The following is a 17,814-nucleotide window of genomic DNA, read 5'->3' as shown; positions in this document are numbered from 1 at the left end:
AGGACAAGTTCATCTTGGTAAAAATAAATAAATGAATATATGCTTGGATAGGTATGCAAAGAAAGGGGAGTAGGACAAACACCAAACTACCAATACACGGAACCTCCTCTGGGAGGTCAAGTATGGGGTGAGAGGGACTCTACACTACTGTATCAAAAGCAACAGTAACATTTTCCTATAAGTCTCCCTGGGAATGCATAGGTTATAGTGCCTACTCTTAAATATTGCCACTAATAATACCAGTTAAATCATATAAGTTAATCCAAAGGTCAAGTTCACAAGTCAGTCAAGCACTTAAAACCACACACTCACAATGCAAATACATATATATGTGAGATTATCTGTCCATCTAGCCATCCACCCACCGACCCATATGACCTGGGACACCACTGTGATCACTAATATGGGTACTTGTTCCTCATCGATGAACTCTGCTACAGCTTTTTCACTCAGCAATGGGGAAGAGCAGTCCTGGTGTAAAATATAGATATTTTGCAAATTAATCTAGCGCAAGATACCAATAATTGACCTCCTATACTCCAGTTGTATTAATTGTGTGAACCCAGGATGAACAAATGCTTAAAACTCAATTTACTCAAGTGTGCCCATGTTTTAAAAATATTTGGGCCTACATGCAAGCTCTTGAATTGCTTTTCATTTTGAGGTTTATAATTTTATCATATAAATTTGTAGATATTAAAGATGGTAAATACAACTCTGTACCGACATCCTCACCTAAGCCCTTGCAACATCAACTTGTCACAATATACTTTCCTACTGATCCAGAAGTTACTCTCCAAATTCTTCCCAATACAGTGCTCCAAAGTACTACTGCTAATCAATTAGAATTGCTACGCTACTCGAGAATTATTTACTATCTCTGGTAGTCCATTACCTCAATAGTCTGCGATGAACCACATCTCCCAGTATTCAGAGGCTTGTATAGTTCTCTCCCACTTCTGAGTTTGGCCTAGGTTATGTGATTTGCTCTGATCAACAGGACACGAGCAGGCATAAAACAATCATAGGTTTTATTACATAAATGCTTACACCCAGGGGCTTGTCTTTTTGGAATATTCCCTCTTGGAAGCCCAGCTGCCTTGTTATCAAGCAACTCTAGATAGACCACTAAGGCATGAGAGGCCATGAGAAGACATTGGGAAATTCCGGCCACCATCAAGTTCCAGCTGAATGTATCTATACGAGTAACCTCAATTACAGCACAGGAAACAGAAGAGCAGCTTGGCTGAGCCCAGTCAACCCAAAGAAAGGTGAGAAATTATAAACCATTGCTGTTTTTAGCTACTAAGTTTTAGGATAGTCAGTTATGTAACAACAGATAACTGGAAGACTAATTCTTGTTCCAAACTGTCAGAATTGCTAATAAAAACCCACACAGATTCTCCATCAAATTCTTCAAGAAATACCTTCAAATTTCACCTATCCAATCAGAGTATTTATTATAGGTCTGGAGAAACAAGGGCACTTTTAAACATTCTCACGTACAAGGGGAGAACATAACTTTGTACAAATCTCCTAGAGGGCAATTGGGCAAAATGTTAAGTAATGAACCTTTTAAAAAGCTCATGAGTGAGTGAAGTGAAAGGCACTCAATCACGTCCAACTCTTTGGATCCCATGGACTATACAGTCCATGGAATTCTCCAGGCCAGAATACTGGAGTGGGTAGCCTTTCCCTTTTCCAGGGGATCTTCCCAACCCAGGGATCAAAAACCCAGGTCTCCTGCATTGCAGGCAGATTCTTTACCAGCTGAGCCACAAGGGAAGCCCAAGAACACTAGAGTGGGTAGCCTATCCCTTCTCCAGCAGATCTTCCCAACCCAGGAATCGAACTGGGGTCTCCTGCATTGTAGGTGGATTCTTTACCAACTGAGCTACCAGGGAAGACCCAAAAAGCTCATACCCTATCCGAATAATTCCAAGTCTAGGAAACAAACATGCATATAAGAGTATTACATAGGATTTTTCTCACGGCAAAAAGTTGGAAACAGCTGTTTAGTTGCTAAGTCGTGTCCAACTCTTTTGGGAACCCAAGGACTGTAGCCCTCCAGGATCCTCTGTCCATGGGATTCTCCAGGCAAGAATACTGGAATGGGTTGCCATTTCCTTCTCCAGGGGATCTCCCCAACCCAGGAATCAAACCTGCATCTCCTGCATTGGCAGGCAGATTCTTTACCAATGAGCCACCAAGGAAGCCTCACAGCCATCTAAAAATAGGATGATTAAACAATTATATATTCATAAGACAGACTATCTGATTAATAAAAAATCTTTCAATGAATAAATATATAGTAACATGAGGACACACAATATAACTTTAATGAAAACAGCATTCAACGCAGTATTAGCAATAAGACCCAAATCTTTAAAAATATTTATGCATATATACTGAAATATTAATAGAAATTCTCTCTGCATAATGGGACTGGGTGATTTTTATTTCTCTTTTATACTCTTCAGTTTTTTTCCAAATGTTCTATAATAAAAATACATTACTTCTATAATCAGAAAGAAACACTTAACATTATAAAACAGAAGGAAAAAAGCACACACACTTAAGATGGATTTGGAATCATTCTCTGACATTTCTTTACTAAATTTTTTTAAATGCCATCATTATTAGATGCATCTATATTCCATGGTAGAACAGATTTTTCAAAGTAAATGTAGTACCACAGATGAATTTTCAAGAGAAAAAAATTGACACTAGGTTTAACATGTTACTTTCCTTGCACCATTGTGCTGTACTATAGAAAATGAGCAAGGAGTAATTCCTTGTTTTTTCTGAAGACTGGGCCATACTGTCCCATTTTACTGAGTTTTAAATTTCAGGTTGAACAACTTTACTGTAAACATTTAATAAAATGGGTATTATATGCACTTTTAATCAAATTCGGCAAAAGCCGATGGAATTAACTCAATATGAAGACTAAAGCAATTTTTCATCTCAGAGGCAGATTCTCTTTTGAGAACCATATCTATCCCAAAGAAATAACATGTGTAAAGAATCTTAGTCACTTGGAAGGGATGGAGGGAAAGACTGTGTAGAACATCCATGGGATGCGTGCAATAAGCAAGTCTGGGTAGCATTACTCAAGCACTGACATTGTGTGGGAATCATGAGTGGCTAGTGATTTCAGAAGAACCAGCGGGAACCCCTGGTGCGCTCCAGCAGGGTGGGGTTTTGGCCACAGTGAGACTGTACTGCCACTCGTACTAAATCCAAGTTGGTTTCCTCAGTCCCCCTTGCTCAAGGCAGCCAGGACAGGATTGGTTTCTATGGCTTCATCCTCAGAATTTAACACTTGCTCTCCATTCTCCCAGGTCCAGGCCTGAACTACCCTGTGTGTATTTTCAGCTACTCCCTCTTCAATGGAAGGCAGAAAGCGGCCTTGCAATCACTGATACGATCACTTCTTAGAAGACTGCAGGTGCTCAAGTTCATGGCCTTCCTGGCCTTTAGCACTGTGCCCTGTATACCAGGGAGGAGCGGTAGTCTCTGATCACACAGACTTTCACACCCAGACTTCCTGCGTGAACCTGGCCTTCCTCTCTTATCGCACGGGTCCTCGGAAGGCTGGCTGACAGTATTATAATCTCAGCTTCAGCTAAGGACAGAGAATGACTGAAGACCAGAGGACCAGTCTTCACTCTAGCGGTGGGCACGGGATACAAGACAGTCAAAGTCCCTAAGATTTTTTATTGGGGAACAGAGAAGAAACCTTATCTTTTGATTTAAACAACTAAAAGAATGTAATCGGGGGCTGTGAGCAGCTATTTTCCCGGTTAAGTGGAGAAAAGCTTTCTCAAGTGGAAAAAAGTGGGTAAGAAGGGCCTTGAAGGATTCATTTGTGTCACTCCTGGAATTAACGTGCGAGAAGAGCTGGCTTTCGCTTATAATAGTTGGCTTTGGGTCACTGACATTTGCAACAGTATGAATCCTAACTAGATGACAAATGAGAAGCAGGAAAATGTCCTGGGATGTTCAGATTTACTTTTCCTACCATCTGTAATAGGTCTTCATTTCAAACATCTCACTGGCTATTATGTGTCGGATGCTGGAAACATGATTATGACACAGTCTCTGCCTCCGAAGAGTTAACAGTCTAGAGAAGCAGTCCCCAAGCTTTTTGGTACCAGACACAGGTTTTGTGGAAGACAGTTTTTCCATGGACTGGGACAGGGCGTATGGTTTAGGGATAAGTCGAGCTCAGGTGGGGTTCATGCTCCTGCAAGAATCTAATGCCACCATGGACAGGCAATGGAGCTCGGGTGGTAATGCAAGCAATGGGGAGCACCTGTAAATACAGATGAAGCTTCGCTGGTTGGCCTGCCTCTCACCTCCTGCTGTGCAGCCCTAACAGGGGACCCCTGGTCTAGAAGGATTCTCTTAGGGTTTCTGAAATTACTGGCCACTTCAAAGAATAATTCCCAAGTAGCCAGGAGGCTATTTCTAAGACTTTCCCGAGTGCCTCTGACACGTCAGTGACCTGCACCTCATGAGGCCCACCTTCTACTTCTCTCAGGCCTTTCTAGGATCCACTGAGTTCAGTGGTCTCTAAGCGGACTCTATCTGCTTTACTCATACTCCTCCTGACAGCAGACAGACTTCAGTATTTCCTCTATTCTCCAAATCACAGTAGGCTGAACCATCAACATGTCTAAGTGGAAACAGCATGGTCACTGCCAAGGTCCGTCTCCCAGGAAGCCTCACAGGTCCCCGCATTATCTTGGCTTCATCCTGGTTCTGGCCGCTCAGCTGGGCTTCTGAGCAGATCCTATCTGCATCTTGGAGGAGAATCACATAAGCCACACTTGAGAAACAACTGATTTCCTAATTCATACTGGGACAGACAGACTGTCACATAATGAGAATATTTAAATTTCACAAAAAGCCACATTATAAGGCTTTTGAATAGCATGGAATTAAGATCACTGTCATCATTAAAACTCATCAAGAAATATTTATTGAGGAAGTATTATGAGAAAGATTTGAGCTGAGGGACAGAAAATACAGCTATAAACAAGCTGCTTTTCCTGAAGGCTACCTACCATGAGTGTATATAGGCAAACAGGTATTAACCAAGCATTGGCTTGATTTTAAAATGTGGTTTTTCAATATACTATTTCTGAAATAAGGATAAAAGGGTTTATTTAATATGGTTATATCTCTCTGTCCCCCCTAAAAAGCTGTTATTATTATTAAATCAGTGGAACTGATGACTACTGGGAGCTTAAAAGAAATACGATGGTTATAGGATTAAGTATTTCATCATAATTCTGTTAAGTGTTAAAAAGAAACATAAGGAGAGAATCTGATGAGGGCAGAACTTTTGCTGGAGGGGCTCCACTAAGTCCCCCCAAAGTCTCATCTAACACAACAGTCAGACTGACCCTTTCAAAGGGCAAAATCAGACCACACTTTTCCTCTGCTCAGACCTGCGACAGCTCCACATCACCCTGTGTTAACAGCCAATTATACCAACCAATGAGGCCCCACACAGCCCTGCCTGTCCTTCTCTGATTGCACTGTTTTTTTCTCCCACACCCATTCCTCTACACTCCTCTCCTGATCCTCCACATCTAGCTCTAATTTTTTTTTCTTAGAGCACTTATATATGCTTACATACCATAAAACTTATTTACCAATGTTATATTTTCTTTGTCTGATATTCCCTCCCCCACCATGCCACCCCTGAGAAGAGTAGAGTTTGGCGGGTATATTTTGCTTAATGATGTATCCTATTCACTAAGGCATATAATTATGAGTTCAAAATGTATTGAAGAGAATTGGAAGAAAAAATGTGTTGGTGAATGACTAGGTAACTGGAAGACTGTGCCACTGAGACTGAAATAATAGTTAAAATCATAATCATAGTCAGCTTAGCCTTGCTCTCTAGTAGATAGTAGAGGGTAACTTCTGTTGCAGTGTTTCTCCTTTTTTCTAAAATTCCACATCACATCAACGCCACCCCAAGTCTTTCATTGGCTACAACAACACTGTCACTCAGGTTACAGTCCAGTCTCAAGCCCAGATGCTATTAATTCTTCATCTGTCAGGTGACTTTGTGCTGCTCTATTCTGATCACTCTGTGGGGTTTCACAGCTGAGCTTAGGAAGAAGGTTTATTCCTTACGTTAGTGAGAAAGGCCTCTTCCATACTGGGCCAATTCCTCACAATGCATCTGCTCAAAGCATCATGCACACGTCATAGCATTTATCAGACTGCACATTTGTGATTATGTTAGCACTGTCTCTCCCACTAATTTAACTATAAGCTCCATAAGAGCAAGGTCCATGTCTATTTCATTCACAAAACCTAAAGTGCTCAGCACACAGTGCTCGCGAACTATTTGTTGAATGAGTTACTGGATGAAAGAATATGACAGTGCTGGCTTGGATCTACATATATTATTTGGAGATAAAGCAGCTGAGACAGCACTTTAAGGGGTAGAGGGTATGTTTCTTATTCATGAGGGGAAACAGAAAATAATGTTGGGAGTCCTTTGGAAAGGCCAGATTTTAGCCACCTAAAATGTGATGTCCTTTTTGAGGTAAGCAGCTCAAAAAGCAAACCATCATTAACACCTCTACCTAGAGCTCCCCCCAACCACCAACCCCCTTATTCTGGTCAAGGGCCCCAATCATTCTTGTAGCCACTCAGACACAAAGGCCTCTAAGTAACTTTTGACCTCTCTTTCTCTGACAACCTCCCAGCTCACCAAGACTCCCAAGGCCTGTCAACTCCTCCTTAATAACTTTGATCAATAGCCTCCTTCCTTTCCATTCCCACTGCTACCAACTTGCTTCCAGCACTAACTCCCTCCCAGATTATAGCCACAGACCCAGAAAGGGACTCCTCCATTCCACGTTTTGCCCCTCTCTAAGCCATGCTGCCTGCATTAGAATCTCTCTTAATACCTTCACCTTACGCTATTAACGCTATTATGCTATTAACCAAAAAAAAACCCAAAAAACAAAACAAACAAAAAAAAACAACCTATCTGCAGTGGCTTGCCTAGAAATGAAAATCTCAGCCTTACATTCAAAGACCAGACACAACATTGCTGCAAACAGAATTCTTAGTCTGACTTCCCATTATCCTAGCATTTTTTCTAATCACCTACCAGCAGGGCAGTTATCACTATTCATCACTATTTAACCCCTCAAAATATAATGACCAGTATTTTTTAAATAGAATCTCGGAATTTGGTCATTTCTTTCCATCCACTCGAGAGTGCTAGTGCTGGGCACTATCCTAGGTATTTGGTATACATGTGAATTTCAGCCATGCCCTGAAGGCCTAACTCACTCCTGCCTCCTCAAGCCCTTCCCCTTCAACCTGGCCCTATGTTTCTTCTTCTTTCTCTGACTTCTTAGGATGCCATTTGAGTGACAACCAGCATCACTTTTATATGAACTCCAATTTGCTCATACATAGCTATACATGTCACTTTTCACCATTTAACCCCAACTTATACATATCTCTATAGAAAGGTGAAAAGGTCCCAGGAGAGAGTATTTGCCCACAAGCGCTGAGAAACCCCTTGTCTTTGTAGGACAGACAGCGGTACCTAAACAGGGATGTTGACATCCCACCAGTTTCGGTGGCCTCTGATTCCTTGACTCTTCCAACCAATTCTTACCCTACTCCCCTTTCCTTCCTCCTTCCTAAACTACACCAGCTTTGACAATCAGAAATACAAACCAAGAAAGAGGTCCATCCACATAAGGGGGAAATCACTTGAGAAATCCAAAAGGGGCTCTCTAAATGCAGTCACTTACACTGTGGGGACTCCTCTGGTCCTACCCCAACTAACTCCTCTGGAGGCTGGAGGCCAGCAGTATCAGCACAGACACCACTTACCAGGGGCTCACCAGATGCTGGCATTAAGCTATAGGCAGGCACTACAAGAAGACACTGAGCAGGCCTGGTCCTGAGCAATGTTCCTGGGACTAAAAAGGACCATGAGATTCCATGATAAAATTCACACTATTTGAAGTCCTGTTATCCCACCCTCGAAACCCCTAAATACACTTAATCACTGAAACATTTATGGGAAAATTTCATAATCTGTCACAAAACACTCTGCTTTTCCTTTATGAGGATGCTGTTTTAAAATCACATGTTTGCTCCATTTTTTTTAAAAACAACCCAACTGCACTGGGTCTTCATGGCTGTGCAGGCTTTCTCTAGTTGTGGTGAGTAGGAGGTACTCTCTAGTTGCTGTGTGCGGGCTTCTCAGTGCAGTGGCTTCTCCTGTTGGGGAGCACAGGCTCTAGGTGCACAGGCTTAGTTGCCCCAAGGCATGTCAAATCTTCCCAGACCAGAAATCGAACCTGCATGTGTCCTTTCATTGACAGAAGGGTTCTTAACCACTGGACCACCAGGGAAATCTCATTTTTTGTTTCCTAGTAAGACTGTATGCTCCAGGAAAGCCTCAGCTGAGTCACCAAATACCTAGAATAGTGCCCAACACCAACACTCTCGAGTGGATGTAAAGAAATGACCAAATTCTGAGATTCTATTAAAAAAAATACTGATCAATAGGTTTTGAGGAGTTAAACAAGCTTTCATGTGCCTACTAACCTACCTACTAACCTAGGGGGTTTCCCAGGTGGCTCAGTGGAATCTGCCTGCCCACATAGGAGATGCAGGTTTGATCCCTGAGTCAGGAAGATCCTCTGGAGAAGGAAATGGCAACCCACTCCAGTATTCTTGCCTGGAAAATCCCATGGGCAAAGGAGACTGGTGCGCTACAGTCTATAGAATCGAAAAGAGTTGGACATAACTGAGCGAGTGAGCACACACATACTAACCTATCCACTGTACTTGTTTCTTTGAAATGATCTCTATTTCCAAGCAACCTATTAATGGAGGGACACATACCATAGGATCTGTTTATACTGCTCTGTATTTTTAGGTCTAGAAGCGACTTAGCCCAGAGACCTTAATGTGAATGATAGTGACTAATATTGAAGCTATAAGACCTACAACAGGCCTTTAACTTCTTTAAGCTTCAGTTTCATCATGAAAAAGGGTGCAAGGGGAGGAGGGGAGAGGAAGGTAAAAAAAGGCTACTGTGAATATTAAATTCATCAAATGCTATGTTGAAGTGCCTCACACTAGGAGTCCGGGGGCCCCACACCATCTCCCTTTAATACTCCACATGCTTTTCTCTACACCACAGTTGAAGGTTGAAACCACAGTTCATTGTTATGCTGTACCTAACGAATTAGCATAAAGTGTTTCATACACAGAAGGATTATTCATTCCAAATACTGTTAGGGATATGGAGAAGATGTACAATGTCCATGAATTGTCCTGAAACATGATGTTGCTACACCCAATTCTAATATTATAGTAGAACCATACCAAACAATTTTAAATATCAAATGCACTGCAATATATTCTCACATTCTCACGGCAGCTATGCTCCCTGTCTTCACTCATAGTTTCAGTTGTGATACTCTATGAAGAAACAGATTTTCTTCTCACTTGCAACTTTAAATGGTTATTTCATACTAGAATTCCCCTCACTGCAGATTAGTTTGAAATTCTAAGCATACATTAGATCCAACTATAGCAGATACTGAAATGAAACTTCATTAGTCAAAAAAAAAAAAAAAAATCAAACACTGCTCTATTTGCATATCTAAGTTCGATTTTCAGAACTTTAAATTTAAAATTAAGGGAAAAGGCAATATGAAAATATAACCTCACAACATTTACATACTACTTTATGACCCTGCAAAGACATTTTTTGATCCCCAAACCTGTCACATAAGGCAATGACCTCTAGATAATTAGAACAAAGTTGCTCACTATTCAGAGAGCATTGTTTTAAGATTTACTTAGCACTTTAAATTAACCATCTTAAAGCTTTGAAGCACAAAGTAACAGTCAATGACACATACATTTTAAGCTACCATGACCTGTCATTACAGAGTCATTAAGTAATATTTTCAAGGAGTAAGCAGAAAGCTTTATAACCTTCAAATATATGACTATCTTCTGCACTTTGAGCTGAGTTATTTGAATATTTAAAGCTATACTTCATAAATTATAAAAATCACCGGCAACTTTCAGCATTCTTCCCCAAAAATAAAAAACATGAATTAATTGTTAAAAAGCAATATGGAAACAATAATCAAATTCAGACTCTGTGTATATGTATTTACACACACACACAATAAAATAATTTAGAGGCTGGGTAGCTTAAGGCAAACTTTCTTCATTAAAAACATAAACCTAAATATTTATTGTTACAGTAAAGAATTAATTTTCAAATTTTAACATTTTTCTGGCCAAAGTGACTTAAAGTAAAATACCTTCTCTTTATATTCTGTTTCCTGAAACATGAATTGTTCCTGAAACATGAATTGGTTCATGAAAGAACCAATTTCAAAAACTGTATAAAGTAAACTGATTATCCAGCTCAAATCTATACAACTCTTAACTGTGATCCGCCCCTCTGTTGACATTAGTGAACGCTGTCAACTGTACACACACAACTCTCCCACTGTGGCAACAGAAAGAGACCCAGAGCTTTGGCTCTACTTAGACTTATCTGCGGTTATCTACACGCAGCTTAAAGACAGAGATTAAATAGTTAAGCAGGATCTGAAAGCTAAGTAACTTTCCACATTTCCCATACTATCTCTTCTTTGGCACTCTGAGTGCATTATTCTGTAGAATATCGTAAATTCCCAGAACCATATAAAATTCAAAGAAATCTGAAAGTTGGCTGGAACAGAGAAGTTGCCTTTTGCAGCCCGCCTAATTTAAAGATGTGAAGACTGAGCTCCACTGTCTTAGAGGGTCAAGGCCACAGTCGTGCCTTCCTTCTGCTCTTCTTACTGCCCACAGGAATGCGGGTGTTGACACTAAAATATCGATACAATCCAAAGATAAATTCTTCTTGGCCATTTGCCGTTTTGAACCACCACCACCATTTGTTCTGAAGAGAATTGGAGAGTTGAATGTACTTCACGTGGGAACTAAAGTAGAAACAACTCCAGGTCCTGGTCTCCCTTCTTGCTCTGGGAGCCTCCCAGGAACACAGGATTAGGAATAACAAGATGATCAATGGGTCTTTTATCTGCCTTTCATCTTCTCTGTCCCATGTGAACAAAACCCACCCTGCTCACTCCATCACCTCTTTTGATTATAATCTGGTCAATAACCTCCTTTCTTCATCTAACATAGAACCCACAGTGAAAAATATATCCACCAACAGCCATCACTTTCCTACGGCAAACTCCTATCCTTTCTCCTACTCTGAACATTCTAAATATAGTTCACATCCCGGCTGTTTCTCATCTTGCTGTCTTTGCAGACTCCTAAGTTCCAAAGGCATGTTTCTGCTGTTTTATTATGTGGTGTGACAAGGAAAAGAGTTCTTCTGACAACAACCACAATTAAAACGAGATTCAGACATGGTAACATATGTGAGAGTGCTCTGCAAACTGTGAAATTTCAGATACAAGCAGTGCCCCTAGTACACTACAATAATCAAGCACCCCTAGTTGCTCATAACAACACAAGAAGGTAAAAGGTTCTGAGGAAATGACAGCCCACACTAGAGATTTAACTGACCTTAAAAGAAATTAGTCTTCTGATACAACCCAGAAAGGAAAAACAGTAGCACCTAATGTTCAGCAAATCATGTATTTCTCAATGGTTGTTTTAAACTTCTACTTAAAAGAAGTTTAGAGGTTTAATGAATGCATATTTCTAAAACGTGCTCAACTTTAGAACAAATTACCTTCATAAAGTAAATTCTTTATTACTACCTTTGGACACAACGATTGGCTGTCTCCCAATACCACATGATGAAAACCCGCTAGCTTAAAAATGCACGTAGAATTAAAGTCAAATTATTACAGCTTTCTGAATGCAGTCCTTACGTGCCTGAGAAACTTAGGCATGACACAAATAAGATTCTAATTTGTTTATGTCAACATAAAAGAAACTCTAATCAAAAGGGCTAGTGAAACAAAAGAAAACTCGGTCTTTTCTAACAGCTTAGTTCTAAATTAAAACATACATATTCGGCCTGCACAGAGTAACATTTTGCACTGCCAAATAAACATTCATCTAAGGATGTACACATTCACCAAAATTTAAATAATATTGAGAACTACAGTGTTACTCCTATTCTATAAGATCAGCAAGGCTTAATGTACAGCAGTTAAGATTATACTGGATACAAATAAACGAACTCCATCCAAAAAAAGCTGTCTTCGGAAATATCAATACTTTGTCCGAAAAAAAAAAAAGAATCCCTTTCATGACAATACAAACTCACTTTAATTCAGGATGAAAAAGACTCTAAAGAAAACAGCTGGTGACTCTGCACTCTCCTCATGCCTTTGTTTTTTAGGCCATCTAATGATGCACAGCACAATCTCCAAATAAAAGATGCAAATCAAACATATCCAGGGAAGGACCACATCATGAAACCGTACTCCATTCCTGTATCTTCATTCTGCTTTCTCCATTTCTCCATCCAAAACAAGCAAGCACAGCTAGTATCTGTATGTTTCCCGTAATATTTTATAAAAAATCATTCTAAAAAAATGTTTAAGCCATGTAGATAATTATAATTTCATGAGGTATGGCATCATCTTTAAAATGGCACTCAGTAAAGTGCCTTATTGGGCTGGATGAAGCAGAGGTACCTTAAGCTAGCCATCTGTTATTATTAATAAGCCAATGACATCTCAACCAAATCTCATAGTTAACCATTCTCCTTCAAGCCTCAGTTTCTTAAAATGAAACAAAAAATTTTAAAACAAGCTCTTAAGTAAACAGTTTCTAATTTAAAATGAAGATAAAACCACCTTTATGTTCTCTTGAGGGATAAAAAAAAAAAATCTTCCTACATAATGTTTGACCTCAAACTGGTGTATCCATCTCCAAGCACTGTCAAGTTAACAGTTAAGAGAAATTATTTCAATATTCTACAAAATTAATTTAAAGATTAGGACTGGTCAATTGTCCTTAAGTGCTACTGAAAGCCTTTTATTCAAACACAAATGCCAGTAAAACATTTAGATATGAAACTTTGAAACTTAGCTCTATTTACATAAACTGAAGCAAATTACAAACAATGCTCCCACAGATGTTTGTGAAATATTCCGTATTTATTTGTTTTTACTTTCAGCCCTGTCACTATCCATCAAACTGTAACCTAGCTTTACATCACTTTCACTACTTATTAATAGCTCTGGTCAAAATACACATGAACAGAATTCACTTTAAAAGAAAAAAGGTAACATGCTAAAGACAAACTACTACAATCACTCAAGAATATATACAGAAGCCCCAAAAATGTAACCGTGGCCATAAATGATCTAACTGCTAAATCAATGAATACCCAGGCAAATAACATAAGAAAATTGAGTGTTGTCTTTTACCTCAAATTCCAACACTCATAATGCATAAAATAAATAAAATACGATAAACCTTAAGAAATCATGATTGTACCTCGACATACAACCAAAGGTTAATCACAACATCTGAATTACCAAGGGAAAAAAATCATAATTAAAAAGACTCACTTTATATAGTATCTTGCACCTTCAAAAGTATATGCTTCTTCCCAGCCAGTGGGCAAATCTAAAAAACATGTATTTCACAATCAGTATTACTTCAACAGAACAGCATAGTAAGTTTCAAACCATTTTTAATTATTTCTTTTCACGATCAATGATTTTCATTTATTAAGTTTCTAATCCCACCCCCCAAAAAAGCATTAGACTGGTAGTAAAATTCATAGTAGATACAACATCATTTTGGGGGAATGGCAATTCATATGTAATGCCACCAGAAAACTATCAACCACATTAGAGATTATCTGACAGAATTATACACTTTGATGAGAGTGGAGAGGAAAAGAAGCCAAGGGATGGCTTCTAATCCCAAGTAAATACCCATGAACAGCAGGCCAAAATACCTCCCAAAATCAAAGAAAAAGACTGCATAAAAGGTAACACCCACTTCTTCCTAAGGATGTTGAGTCTATTTAAGACCACACCTTTCAGCTACATAAGTGAATCCATCCGGGAAGTGTCACTGATGAGAGAGAACTTCCTAAGTATTTAATTAAGGGGAATGAAATCTGACATCACATGCTTTATACATGTGTGTTTCTACAGACCTGGCTTGCAGAGATGTGAAGTTTCAAGTCATAAACCTGGCAAGAATGCTGGTGAATGATGGTAACATTCTGTGCTTGCCAATTACTTACAAACGACCAGTGGCTTGGATTTAATCATGATACCGCTCTGAAATAAAAAACCACTGATGTGTGTGCAAAATCAAAGCAAAATAAACCAAACCAGAAAAAAAAAAAAAAAATCAAGATCTCTCAAAAATCAAATTAACCTAAAATCACAGAATAAAATTTTTCTGACGTGTGAATGTTATCAAACCTGGAGAGTTAATACGATAAAAATATGTATTTCACATAGCCAAAATAATCACGGACCTATTCCACGACACGATGAGGCTACATAACCTAAACATCACATTGTCTCTTGTGACACAAACCTGTTACTATCCATAAGGCAAAGAGGCCATTGAAGTTGACTGTATGTATGACAAACACCAAAATGTACATTTCAGTCAAAGAGGACACTGAGGAGTTAAGAAATATGACGATGAATTAGTCAGAAATGCCTTAAAAATGGAACCTCATCATGCTTGCTACACCAGCTTTCTCTTTCCTCCTCCACCTTTTTGCAAATTTGGGGATATTAGTCACTGTGCTGAACTCCAGCATGTAATACTGGAGACAGGCTTGTTCAATAACCTGGCAACTTTAAGAGAGAACCTCGGAGTTATAGAGGAAATATCCCGGAAGACTAGCTCTACAGAGCTTTTCTGAAGCCGGCCTCACCTTCCACCCAAACTGTTCTCAAGCCTTTCCAATCACCAGTAACAGAAGCAGGCCAGGAAGAGAACACATGTTACGTTTCAAAGGCAAACAAGTTTCAAGAATGTACACAAAGACTGACAAAAGAAAGCCAGAGCAGCACTGAAGCTCCAATCTGCTCTTCTCCAGCTCAGCTCACAGGCAGCCTTCAAACCAGCTACCCAAGGCACCGAGCTGGTTCCCCGGCGACCCTCTCCAATCGGGGACCCAGGCCCGCACGCGGGACGCCCCTACCCCCACCCCCAGCACGCCCACCGGCTCCAGGCAGCGTGTGCGACCTCGGTGCTGCCGCCGGGGACTTTGAATCGGGCTGGCGGGCAACTGCAGCTGCAAATGCCTCCTCCGGCCCCGGCTGCATGAGGGAAAGAGCCCAGATTTCCCCAGCCTCTCCGGCGCGGGGAACGATCGGAGAACCCCCGAACTCCTCACCTCCTCCATCAGCCACCTTACCCTCAAGTCCCACCTCAGAGGAGGAAGCCGCCCGGGAGGTTGTGGATACGTTCTCCGGGCGGACCGGAGGCAGGATCCCGGGGCTGCACGATGGGAGAGGGAAAGGACTTCCTAAAAGGTGGCAAGGGGGCCGGGGGGCGGCAGGAGGACTCAGGAGTGGCCGCGGGGGGAGCAACTCAGGGTCCCAGCTTTCCCGGGAGAGGGGAGTGGGCCACCCTACGAGGGTGGGGGGCGGAAGGTGAGCAGTTTGGGATAGGACAGAGGGCGCCACGGGCTGGCGGCGATCCGAGGCGGAGGATAGGGGCGTCCGGAGACTCGAGGGAAGTCCCCCGGCGGGCACCCCCCTCCCCGGTTCCCTCTACCTGCGGCCGCCCCCGCCGGCCTCCGCCCCACCTCGCCGCCTCCCGGGAGACGGCGGCTCGGGGCAGGTAGCGAGGCAGGGAAGCGGGCGACCCGGGCTCTGCCGCCTCCTCCCGGCGGAGCCCAACTCCTCTCGGGCCCGGCCGGGCTCGGCGTTACCTGTGCTCTGCCGCCGGTGCCCGGTGACCACGGCCTCGCCGGTGACGGGGTGCAGCCAGGTGGTGCTCTTCGCCTCCTCGCTGCAGGGGTGGGGAGAGAAGAAGCCGAGACGGGGCGTGAGTGGGGGCGCCGTGGGGAGCCGAGGGGGCCGGAGCGGCACCGACTCGCCGCGCTGTCCCGCGGTGGCCAGCCTCCCGCCCCCCTCCGGGCCCCCCGCGCCGGCCCGGGTCCTTTACTTGATGAAGAAGACGCGGCCGCCTCTGGTGATCCCGTAAGTCCACGAGCGGGGCAGGGAGCAGATCCACTCCAGGTTCAGATCCGCCGCCATGTCTGATCCCCAGCCGCCGCCGCCGCCTTGTCCTGCTGCCGCCGCGGCTGCCGAGGGAGGAGGGAGCGAGCCAGCGAACGAGCAGAGCGAGCGCGGCCGGAGCGCGCCTCCCCGGCCCGGCGCGCCCCCGCGCGCGCCCTACCCCCTCGGGCGGCGCCCGCCCCGCCGCCCGGGCTGGGTCGGGCCCGCGCCGCCGCCCCTCCGCATCCTCCGCGGCCGCCGGCCGGCCGCCCCGCCGCGCGCTCGGGGGATGGGCGAGCGGCGCCGCGCCCCGCGGCCAGACCCCTCCCTCCCGCGCCTCCCCACCGCCCCCGCCGCCCGAGCGAAGGTTCCGGGATCGATTGGAAAAAAAAAAAAAAAGGCGTCCTGCCCCCCGGGCTTTGCCTAAGGCTTCCCAGCCCCAAGCGCGATTCAAAGAGAGCGTAATCTGAACACCCCTGGTTGCTCTCTCTCTAAAACAACAGAAACACAGCATCTGAGCTTTGTTTTATAAGAGCTATTGGGTATCTAAGATTTTTCCCCCAAAAAGAAAAATGTATATACATATGTGTGTGTATGTGTGTGTGTGTATATATAAATATATCGCCTTAAAAAGGAAGGCCGTTTTTATTCAAGCACACGGAAGGTTTTTCCTGTTTGTGTTTTGTGTGCCAGATAGCAACGGTTTGACAAGTTGCCACGGACCTACAAATAAGAGTGAATTCAGACTCGACACAACAAGTTTGCCTCTTCCTGGACCACTTAAATCTTTTAACATTTTGTAAAATACAAACTTGTCTTTTTCTCTTACTTTTTTAAAAATTCAGTTATTTACCAACCTGAATTTCTACTTTCTTATATCTCCTATAAATTATAATATTAGCTAACTGTACAGAGCCTTTGAAACCGTGTACGTTTTTGAAGTCCCTACAACAGTCCTGTGGATAGTACTATAATCCCCATTTTACAGATGGGAAAAATAAAGTTTGAAGAAACTTGCCCAAGCGTCCCCATGGACTGCAGCCCACCAGGCTTCTCTGTCCATGGAATTCTCCAGGCAAGAATACTGGAGTGGATTGCCATTTCCTACTCTAGGGGATCTTTCCGACCCGGGGATCAAACTGACGTCTCCTGCATTGGCAGGTGGATTCTTTACACTGCACCGCATGGGTAGCCCTCAAGGTCATAGTACTAAGTGACAAAGCCTGTATTTTAAGTGACTGTAAAATTTCAAAAGTCTATTTGTATAATCACATTGCTATACTTATTTTAAGTCCCACCTTTCCTCTGCCCTCCCACCCTTTTTTGTTGTTTTGCTTTGTTTTTAAACAGAGAATGGCAGATTTCGTTGCAACTAAGATCTCCCTTAAGGCCAGCTAAGAGCTCTGGCCTCCTCTTATTGTCTCTGATGCTCAGCCACACTTGGAATTGCTTCTGTGTCTTTGCAGCAAGATGACTCATGCCAACAGGAGTACACAGCTCAATAATAATAGTACTACTTGGTATTCTCATAGCACCTTTTTCTGACCAGTTTGGGGGACCTCTGAAGAATTATCTTACTCATATTCTCAAATGC

General features: G+C 42.5%; 1 protein-coding gene across 5 annotated transcripts in view; it reads right to left on the bottom strand.

The window, feature by feature from the left end:
- PLEKHA5 (pleckstrin homology domain containing A5) overlaps nucleotides 1-16,392 on the bottom strand; it is a 262,286-nt gene extending 245,894 nt beyond the window's left edge. For 2 of the 5 annotated variants that reach the window (XM_027541467.1, XM_027541464.1), the window contains exons 1-3: nucleotides 16,168-16,351; nucleotides 15,932-16,011; nucleotides 13,587-13,644 (exon numbers count right to left, since the gene is read on the bottom strand). In XM_027541467.1, the coding sequence (XP_027397268.1) occupies nucleotides 13,587-13,644; nucleotides 15,932-16,011; nucleotides 16,168-16,259 (230 nt within the window). In that variant the 5' untranslated portion in view covers nucleotides 16,260-16,351. Of the gene's footprint in view, nucleotides 1-13,586; nucleotides 13,645-15,931; nucleotides 16,012-16,167 lie in introns of all 5 variants that reach the window. The other 3 variants (XM_027541466.1, XM_027541455.1, XM_027541457.1) reach the window with 3 other exon arrangements.
- Between the last annotated feature and the right edge of the window lie 1,422 nt (nucleotides 16,393-17,814).

This window comes from Bos indicus x Bos taurus, chromosome 5 (genome assembly GCF_003369695.1).
Source record: "Bos indicus x Bos taurus breed Angus x Brahman F1 hybrid chromosome 5, Bos_hybrid_MaternalHap_v2.0, whole genome shotgun sequence".
Classification (NCBI taxonomy): Eukaryota; Metazoa; Chordata; class Mammalia; order Artiodactyla; family Bovidae; genus Bos; species Bos indicus x Bos taurus.
This window is presented reverse-complemented; position numbering and strand designations above follow the sequence as displayed.